General features: G+C 36.5%; 1 protein-coding gene across 1 annotated transcript in view; it reads right to left on the reverse strand.

Annotated features, from left to right (window-relative positions):
* LOC120519359 (eukaryotic translation initiation factor 4E type 3-like) overlaps positions 1 to 10014 on the reverse strand; it is a 41273-nt gene extending 31259 nt beyond the window's left edge. Inside the window, exon 1 of the mRNA XM_039742454.1 lies at positions 9710 to 10014. Within this exon, the coding sequence (XP_039598388.1) occupies positions 9710 to 9885 (176 nt within the window). The 5' untranslated portion in view covers positions 9886 to 10014. The remainder of the gene's footprint in view (positions 1 to 9709) is intronic.
* Positions 10015 to 11237: the final 1223 nt, after the last annotated feature.

Genomic DNA, 11237 nt, shown 5'->3' on the forward strand with positions numbered 1-11237 from the left:
ACAAGCTCCGCGCGGGATGCATATCTTATAGCATTGAGGAGTTTTAGTTAATATGTAATACATGCTCTGATTGGGTAGCTTCTAAGCCATCTGCCAATAGCGTCCCTTGTATGAAATCAACAGGGCAAACAAACTGAGGAAGCGTGTAGCATAAATTAAAAGACCCACTGTCTGCAGAAATCCGCGAACCAGCGAAAAATCTGTGATATATATTTAGATGTGCTTACATTTAAAATCCGCGATAGAGTGAAACCGCGAAAGTCAAAGCGCGATATAGCGAGGGATTACTGTATATAAAGTGAAAATCTGAATATATAAAGTCATCGCTGGAATATATATAAAGTGAAAACTTGAATATAGAAAGTCAGCGTCGGTATATATAAAGTCAAACTTGTTTCTGAGTATATAAAGTCAAAAGTTGAATATATAAACTCAAAACCTGAATATATAAAGTCAGCGTCAGAATTTATAAAGTCATTCCCGATTGTATAAAGTCAACATCAGAGTATAACAACTCATTCCTGAATATATAAAGTCAAAGTCAAAATCTATTGATTGAAACGACTCTGAACTGAACTAAGTGAACAAAAACATATTCAGAAAAATAAATTAAAAAAACACTGTTCAGTTAATGTTTTGAAAATGATGCATGTGCCCTGCCCAGGATTGGTTCCTGCCTTGCGCCCAGTGTTGGCTGGGATTGGCTCCAGCAGACCCCCGTGACCCTGTGGTCGGATTCAACGGGTTGAATTTTGAATTGAATTCAATTCAGTTGAGTTGAAATTTTTTTTTTTTTTAAATAATCACTTTTGACTCTGATACACTTTGTTGAATTTCTGGTCCTACCTTTGCCACTGTGGAGTTTTTCCGTATTATCCCATGGTCAGTGAGTTTTATGTAGGTATGCCAATTTTGACCAACGTCATGATAATGTACATCTTACTGTAGGTTCATTAGCCACTCTATATTGATGCAGTATTGTCCTTATCGAGTGGACAAAAGTACAGTAGTGGGAAACTTTACCACATATGGTATAAGCATTTTCTACTAGGGTATGACAAATGTGTTCTGAGATTTTTAAGGTAAGGAAGACAGAAGAGTTGAGTTAACATACTATAGTTCAACTAATTATTCATGGCACGAGAGTGAAGACACGTTGACTAGCAATTGCAACTAAAAATTCATTGTTCATGTGACAGTAATGAGACTATAAATCTACTAGACTGTGAGAAGTTGTGTGTGAATATGGTGATGTAGTGAAATAGTGTCTACACTCTGTGCCCTGGAAACCAGGCTAGCCACTGCCTCCCCCAAGACTCTGTATTGCGGTGGCTTAAACAAGTGGCTGGATATTATTAACTTTGACAGTGCAAGGTTCTGTTTCATGTACGGTATTTGGTAAAATGCACTAAATTTAAATTGTCTCAGGTTAGCAGTATAACATTTATAGACACATAAAGATACTGTTGAAATATAATGATTAGTTAATGATTAACATCATGTATATGACTACATTGTACATTGTACATACTACATTGTGCCCAGAGGGGACTGGGCGGTCTCATGGTCTGGAATCCCTACAGATTTTATTTTTTCTCCAGCTGTCTGGAGTTTTTTCTGTCCCCCCTGGCCATTGAACCTTACTCTTATTCGATGTTAATGTTGATTTATTTTGTTTTATAATTGTGTCTTTCATTTTCTATTCTTTAATATGTAAAGCACTTTGAGCTACTGTTTGTATGAAAATGTGCTATATAAATAAATGTTGTTGTTGTTGTTTGTTGTTGTTGAAATGGATGGATATTCCAGCGCTTACTTTATATATTCGGCTGACTTTATATATTCAAGATTTGACTTTATATATTCCAGCGCTGACTTTATATATTCAAGTTTTGACTTTATTTATTCCGACTGTGACTTTATATACAGTAATCAAGTTTTGACTTTATATAGTTAAATGTAGTCATCATTGCATAACATTTTCTTTACCATAGAAATTTAAAGACTAAATTCAACTTCCATTCCTAACAAAGATATTTCTGGCGACTAAACAGAACCTACTTATATCCAAATTCAAGCTATTGAGCTGTCGCCTGCCTGCCTGAATAAGTCACCCTCGCTTCGCTCTTACTTTTTTACCGTTCATTTAATCATGGCTAGTAGAGGAAAAATTATAAAATGGAAGGAGGATGACACCGAGTATGGCTTTACCAAAACAATTATTGATGGCGAAACGATTATTCATAAAGCTTCAATTGGTGATCTGTTTTTCTGTGTTAACGTCATATTTTTTCATACTTCTTCTCAAACCAAGGGTGTGCGAGGGTAAAATGAATCGGGAAGCGCTGATCAATGTAATCGGTGTACCATGAAATCATGCATTGACATAAGTTCCCCTTTGCTTGTATTGCAAAGTGTGATTAAATGCGTGATTTTTTTAACGCGTTATTGAGCACATGCATCGAAGCTTCTCAGCTGTGCTTGTGCTAAGAAAAGGAAACTTTTTACAAATAACGTAACATGATTGTCAATGTAACCTTTTACAGTAGTAGTGCCTGGAGGATTCAGTGTGGAGAAACTGTAGAGACAGCGTGTGTATTAACTTGTGGATTTTTCTGTGAGTATTTGGTGGCAACGTCACAAGCTGAGCTCAGCTCAGAACGAAATGAGGTGAATGGGAGGGGAGATGATGAGGTGACTCCCCCACCCGCCTTAACTGTCAATCCCCCACAAACACAGTCTCTCGGAATTTGCATAAGCACAGCCTTTCACGTGCAATTTTAACTTAGTTACAAAGTGATCAAAACTCTCGTTTATATCCTGCATCCTCTTATTAAACTTGTATCCCGCATTAGCTGTGGGCATGACAAACGCCAGCGGCAGCCTGTCTATGAACTTAATTTAAACTTTAGGTTTACACCTTGCTTTGTTTCCGAAGTAGCAGCACTCATGAATATGGTTGTATATGTCATTCGCTCGCTTCTTATTGTTTCGCTGCCTTCTCAATTGTATAATGCATGTTTTCTTCAGCGCTTTTTGGAGCTCTTCCTGGTTTTCTACGCACTGCGTTGACAGTCAGTTCATGTGATGACGTCGGAGGCGTGATGATGTCACACAAAACTCCGTACCCCACGGCTTTCGAGCTCAACTACATTACAGTGAATGGAGAAAAATAGCTTCCAGTTATGACCATTACACGTAGAATTTCGAAATGAAACCTTACCAACTTTTGTAAGGAAGCTGTAAGGAATGAGCCTGCCAAATTTCAGCCTTCTACCTACACGGGAACTTGGAGAATTAGTGATGAGTCAGTCAGTCAGTGAGGGCTTTGCCTTTTATTAGTATAGATTTGATCATTTTCCTCAATAAATAAATGACCAAGTACAATATTTTTGTGTCATTTGTTTAACTGGTTTCCCTTTATCTACTTTTAGGACTTGAGTGAAAATCTGATGATGTTTTAGGTCATATTTATGCAGAAATATAGAAAATTCTAAAGGGTTCACAAACTTTCAAGCACCACTGTACCTGTTGCTTATTGCTCATCAACATTTGAAAAACATCCATTGGAACTTAACTCATTGTCACCCTCCTATAGAAACAGGAGACACTAAAAAACGATAATAGTGTTAATGTTTGTGATGTGCAATCTGTTGGAATGACAAATGCAATGCATGTCTTAGTTATAGGTAAAAAAAGAAAAATCTTGGGTTGCAAACATATGCGAACTGCTGCATTTGAAGACAGTTTTTATGTGGTTCAGTGATGCTCGTTCAAGAAACATTCCTATTAATTCAGCACTCATTCAAGAAAATCTGAGGTTTCTAAACTCTCTTGGGACCTCCGTCAACAGGACAACATTCCGAAGTTCAGAAACCTCACAATGTGACCAGGCATACAGGCACTATTGGGCACCCCACCTTTACCCACTCTGCCGACTCAGTATCCAGCCAGGCTGGAAGAGCCTGAGGAGGAAAATCTAAGGCAGTGGTGGAGCATCAGCACGTGGGGCAGAGGCAATGGCTGCTTTCAAAGCCAAACTTGATTTATGGGGCCGATGAGTGAACATTGGGATTTTTGATAGGGTTCAAACGTTAGCAGAGGTTGTTAAAGATACCAATCCAGGGCCTTCTTTCTCCCAGCTGGTGTATGATCACCTATCTCAGCTTTCAATAGAGTTTGAGCATTATTCCCAACCACAAAAGACCCCCAGAATGGGAAGGAATGGATCTGTGAACCATTTGTGAATAAGCCAGGTGAATCAACTTTATGCTTGAAGAAGATCAACTGTTTGAGGTTGCAAATGATGGTGGCCTTAAAAGTATTTTTGAGACAAATTCAAATCTCTATACATTTTGGATTAAAGTCAAGGTGGAATATCCTGAGGTTGCACAAAAGCACTGAAAAGTCTGCTTCCATTTCCAACATCCTATCTTTGGAAGGCAGCATTTTCTGCAGTGGCAGCAACCAAAACGAGATTACAGAGTAGACTGAACATAAGCAACACACTTTGTGTGTCACTGTCTTCCATTGTCCCTAAATGGGATCATCTGGTTGCAGGAAAACAAGCTCAGGACTCCCACTGATTCTGCATTATGGTAAGTTCTATAATTTCTATTACGATATTATAACTTAATAATAATAGAAATGTAATGTAAATTGTGTATAAAACTGCCCTACGAACCCTCCCCCCCACTCATCCATGTTAAAATTTGCTTCTAGTAAAAGTGGTCAAAAAGGTTGGGGACCACTGCTTTAATGCATGTGTCTCACGACTTAACAGAAACGCACCGCAGTGACACCAGTTAAAGCAGTATCGCAAAACATCATACTGAATACAAATCTACAAATGCTAAATATGTGTCAGTTGTTTTCTTTTTTGAAGACAAATGACTGCACAATAGTATAACCCCTAACGTGATAAATGTAGCAAAAAAACATTTTTTGTATATCGCATCTTTGAACAGTACATTGATAAATGTAATGCAGTCTCTAAATTACAGTTAATTGAGTACAAATAACAGCAGCCCACTAACATTCTCATTCTGGATTTGTACAATCATGACAATCTGAAAACAGAAAAGTGATTGCTGTTGCCGAGTTCTTCTTAAATAATAGATTAATTTAAAAGAGACTAAGGGGCATTGCCCCCTGCTCGCTTCGCTCGCCAACCCCTGGGTTTGGTCCTGTGCAAATACAATTTGAAGTTTTTGCTTTTCATGGGAATTTTTATATATGCATTAGGTTCACTTTTCATTTTGAAACTTCAGCAAAAACAATATTTGGAATGAACTGTTCTTCAAGATCACATTGAATTTTGACTCCTTGTTTTGGTCTTACAGCAGGATCATGCAATGTATAACTGGTTGTGAGTGAATATCGTTTCTTTGTCTCTTACAAATAGGCTGACTTTTTCAAATGTTTGTCCTTGGAATTTGTTAATTGCCATTGCAAATGCTATTCTCACGGGAAACTGTTAACGTTTTAATACGAATAGCATATCAAGATCTCCTTTTTGCCCGAACACTGTTTCGAGTTCATTCAATAAAAATAAGACTTTCTGATAAAATATTCTACTTACGGAAGTGAGAATATCCAGAGCCGATGTAGCCGGTGGCATTGTTCTCAAGAAGCAGAGGATTTCTGGCCATTGTGGATTGCACGTCATTGTAAAAAATAAATCTGGCCAACCGATAGATCTGGATATTGCCACTGCATCATGATATAACTGTTGCAATTCTCTTGGACTACCTTGATATGATGATGGTAATATTACTGCTTTATCTATTTTGAATTTGTCTGACGTATTGATATTTGAATTTTGAACATGATCAATGACACCTTGCATATGTCCCATTCTAAGTTTAGCTTGATTCCATTTAATAAAGAAGAGACGATTAGCTGTGACATTTACATATGCATTAACAATGCAATGTGATAGACGTTGAGATGACAGAAGTGGGTTAAATACATGGGAACATATTGATAATTTTGACCCGAAATATTGTGTAGGTGTTATTCATTTTTCTGAATGCGTTTGTTTCATATTGTACAACCATCGTGTTTCGCCATCTGGGGAAAGGAAAGGAAAGAGTAAAGGGTCGGCATGTAGCTATGTATTTGACATTAATAACGAATCATGCTTTGCCTTTGGATATACACGAATATCTACTCTGTCTTTGATATCTCCGTCTTTCGAAATTATTTTCGCTGACAATTTGTCTCATGTGGGTTTATTATAAATGTGACTGTGACCTACAGGATTCATATAGAAATCCAAGAAAATTTCTTTATCTGTGTTTTGCTGATAAATTTTGTGTTAAGTGCGATACACTTGGACGTATGGATTTGTACCCATTATTTTCTATATAATTTCTATTACGTTGGATCATTTTAAATCTTTCGATTCTATGTCGCATCGCTTCTTCGTGATCATAAAGATACACCTGACCAAATTTTTTTTTTTTTAAATTAAACTTGTAGTTATAATTGTTGCGGGAACACAGATTCTCATAGCGTATGGTCCATTATTGTGTAAATCAACGTTTTGCGCACTGATTTATGGTAACATGAAAAGATTATTGAAGACACTGATATTTTGCCTGTAGTGCTTGTGGATTTCATTTTCGAACAACAAATCTTTGAATTCTTGCAGAAACGCCACCTTATTGAGAAGCAGCAGTACTTTTCCCTGATGGCAACATGAATTAGATGATCTACAAGTCTCTGACTTAAACTTTAAAGCCTTACAGTATCTACATACTTCTGACATATCACCTTTGTCTATATATTCAATCTCTTTTTGCTGTTCTGTTATTTCACCTAGTAATAATTTCTATTTGTTTGCACGAATGCGATCTATACTCTCTTTTTTTTGACACTTTAGAATTTTAGTACTATCATATTGCTCGGCGTGTGAATCGTGCCTAGGTTTTTGTTTGAGCCTTTCAAATTCCACTGCTTTCATAATCTAACCTGCTCTACATGTGTATGGTGCCAATGTTTTTGAATGTCTTTATGAAGTTCTACTGTGTGTTTTACTCTTTGTCTTTTATTTCTGACGCCGTTTGGATCTGCAAGGTTTTCAATTCCACTTGTTCTGGGCTGATTATTACTTTCCTTGCCTAGGTCACCATCTCACGGGAACATGCTTCCAATGGATGTCAGTATGCCGTGACTTGACCCTGTCACAGGAACTTAAAGTGTCTCTGCCTCTCTGAAGTGTCCCTCTTCAGAAGATCATGCCTCATCACAAGATTTTCTTTTATAATAGAGAGACAAGGTTAATTTCATAAAGGAAGCATTAAAGTTTGAACAAATGTAAAAGGAAGGGACAGTAGTTTGCAGCATTTGAAATTTGAATAGATTTGATTCATCCATGAAATATTAATATTTAGTAAGTTATTTTTTTTACCAGCTAATAATGTAAATATAAAGCTTACATAAGTAAATGTTACAAACCTACCAGGGTACTTGATTATCTGACAAACTAGACTTTAAAAGCATGTTGTTACTAAAATAGCTTTAAAGAATATTTAAATTAAAATATCTTGAATTGTCCTTGAACCAATAATTCAACTGTAAAGACAGTTTTTTCTTTTTAGTATTGATTTTAAGCTGCATTTTTCAGTCACTGGAAAGAAAATGTTAAACAATAAAATTAGAATGTATACATGGTAAAATAAAATCACATAGTCCATGATGACATCTTTCTTTATAAACCCTATGCTAATAGTAGCCCCCTCCCGATTATAACATCCCCCAATTCACTGTTATACTGGAGAAATCCCATGTCAATCACAAATTAAATTCATGTCTTGCAATGTAATTTGATATTTACAAATGCCCAAACCTGTTTAGTTAAATGATAGCTGGGCTACAACTTGATTGATAAACAGTACTAATATTAGTAGTATATTTATATATTTTATATTATATTAAATGAAAATTACACAATATTGTTAACTTGAATAATTAAGGCACTTAAAGATAAATACAATTTAACTGAAAGGGATTTCAATGTTTTGCTTTGGTATTGAAAATTGTATTGGTATTGGTGTCAAACAAAAATTCTGCCATTTTTGACATCTCTACTTGCATTTTACACGAGAACTTGTCACAGTGATCTGCCTTAATGTAGAGGGCTATACAAAAATATATTGAACTGAATTTCAATAGTAAACACTAAGCCAGGGATCTCCAACTCTAGTCCTGGAGAGCTACTGTGGCTGCAAGTTTTCATTCCAACTCTTTTCTTAATTAGTGTCCAGTTTTTGCTCCTAATTAACTATTTCCCTTTATTTAAAAATTGACTTTTTTGAGACTTTGACTGCTGAATTGATTCTTTTTTCCTTACACAGCACCTAAACATAACTTTGATGTGAAGTAAGCCAACAGATGACCAACTAAGTTGGAGACTCAAACTCCAACCTTCATTTAGTTTCTTAACTTGATGCCAATTCTTGTTGCTAATTAAACCCATTATTTAATTCCATGGTGCTCATTCCGCCATGGCAGACATTTCCAAAACTGTTGATTTTCTTTTTAAGTGCACTGTCAAAATGTTTTGTGGACCTGAGCAGATCAACATTACTGAGGCCTTCGCCTTTCTTTATTTTCAGTCATTGTGTGAAGGACACAGGTTGTTATTTATGTGTTGGCTCATTTTGTGTCTTAATATTGTTTGGCTGCTAAATAAGGAAAAAAGAAATAATTAAGGGGCCCGAGTCTTAAGGTGTGCTTCAATTAAAATTAATGCAAAGAGTTAATTAGCAGCAAAATCTGGTCACTAATTAAGAAAAAGGTTAGAATGAAAACCTGCAGCCACAGTAGCTCCAGGACTGGAGCTAGAGACCCTTCCACTAAACTGATTACGCCAGACTCATCTCAAATATGTGATTCTGAAACTCTTGCTGGTTTAGTATTATTCATAAGTTCCAAAAGTTACACCTCTGAAAATACCGGAAACGAAAAAGAAGGAAATGAAAATGAACCGATGATACAGTGATCTCCGAAACACTGAAATAGGAAAATGCAATAAACATTATACTGTAAATCGGCAATGCAAACACAAAACGAACTTCAACAGTAGCGTCTTTTAAATAGTTTCAAGAACTTTGGGGAGACAGGTGATCCTCTAAACTAACCACTACAGAAAGTACGTTGTGAATTGAATAACGTTCAATATCCGCAGGCAGAGCATCGCAGAGTAATACACTTTGAACTCGGGGACAGTATCCTGCCAAATTTCCTAACACATTCGTTACAAGAATGAACAAATTCAGATTATATGGAGTTTTCCGATTTACTGAATGGACAATAACCCAGCCAATACACTAGTGTATCTGCCACCAACTGAATTACAATCAAAACCGAAAGACAGAAATTGCCTCCAGACAAACCATATTATGAAGTGATTTGCCTATATAGTGGGATTCGGTAAAACAAAACCAATTGTCACTGCAATACGCATTTTTACTGAGAATATGGCACAGAGTTTAGTATTCTAACAATGAAAAATGCCGAATTACAAATAAATAATGCGTTACACTGCAGGCCGTCATATATACTTGGTTTTGCATCTGTCCTTTTCTACTGTATTCAATAGGCGAGAGTACTGACCTTCCCATAAACATACAAAATAGAGTAATTCAAAAAATTAATACTATCAGTTGAGATAACATTCACATTTCGTGAAAAATTCACTTACCTATCAAGCCAAAAAGTCCACGGTGAATGAAGTGGAATGGCCGTACCTGCCTCGTCACGACTCGTAATGTGCTCTAATTCTCTCTCGTCTATGTCAATGCTGTTTTCACTGTCACTCACAACGGCGGGATCGATTTGATCCTTTATCGATATTCTGCCCGATGCAGGAAAGGCCATACTTGAAGCTGTTTAAACTAAATATATGTATGTATATAAATATACGTATAACGTGAACAGCAGCACAAACCCCGGTACCACTGATCTACATGGAGCGTCACCAGAACAACAACAGTAACGTGCTTACGTCACAGAAAGACGTTCCCCACCTACTTACGTCGCATGCACTGTTGCTTCCGTGTACGGATTTTAATGAATACCAGCTGAGTTAACTGATGTTGCCCAAATGAGAAACTGGAAAGATAAAACATTATTTTTAAATGATATAACTTTATTACCCTTAATCTTGTTGCATTTAGTACACAACTGTTAGTATTGAAAACGTTCCAGCATTCTTGATTTTCCCTCTTGTACAAAGATCCTCAAATTTCAATAAATAACTGAAGACAAAATGTTCCCACCTGGTAAGCGTGGGCAATGGCAACAATAATACAAGTATGTAAAATTAAACTCGTTAAAACATGTTTTGATTGTGAATAGTTATTTTTATTTTCATTTAAGAACACAATGAAAAATATTGGAATATTTCAATCGCATCACATTTAATTGCAAAACTGAAAAGTAATATTAAAATTAAACTAATTGCACAATTTATTCATATATGTTCTAAATAAGTTTAACTTGAAAATATTTAGTCAGTCTAATATTTTTAATTTATATTTAAAGAGGGGTGACACTCTGGTTTCCTTCCATATTCCAAAGACATGCAACTTGGGTTGACTGGTCATTAAATTGACATTGGTGGGTGTGTGTGTGTTTGCCCTGCAATGGACTAGCGTCCTCCAGGGTTTGTTCCTGCCTTGTGTCCTGTGCTGGCTGAGATTGGCTTCAACAGACCTCTATGACCCTGTGTTAGGATATAGCGGGTTGGAAAATGACTGACTGACTGACTGAAAATATTTAGTCAGTCTAATATTTTTAACAATTTATATTTAAAGAGGGGTGACATTCTGGTTTCCTTCTATAGTCCAAAGACATGCAACTTAGGTGGATTGGTCATTAAATTGACATTGGTGGGTGGGTGTGTGTTTGCCCTGTGATGGATTGGCGCCTCTCCAGGGTTTGTTCCTGCCTTGTGCCATATGGCTGCTGGGATAGGCTCCAACACCCTTGCACCACTGTTTAGGACAAAATGGTTTAGAAAATGACTGACTATATGTAAAGAAGACAGCAATACATACTCTTAGATTTACATTCAACCTCTGTGGTCTTTGTCACTTCTTAGTATTTTGATCCAAAACTGTTTGGTGGCCACTTTGTCACTTCTTAGTACTTTGATCCAAAACTGTTTGGTGGCCAGTTGTTTGTAATCTTTACCTGGTGCATTCCTATGACTCACCCAGCAGTATTCC

The sequence above is a fragment of the Polypterus senegalus genome, unplaced genomic scaffold (assembly GCF_016835505.1).
Source record: "Polypterus senegalus isolate Bchr_013 unplaced genomic scaffold, ASM1683550v1 scaffold_2024, whole genome shotgun sequence".
In the NCBI taxonomy this organism is placed as follows: domain Eukaryota; kingdom Metazoa; phylum Chordata; class Cladistia; order Polypteriformes; family Polypteridae; genus Polypterus; species Polypterus senegalus.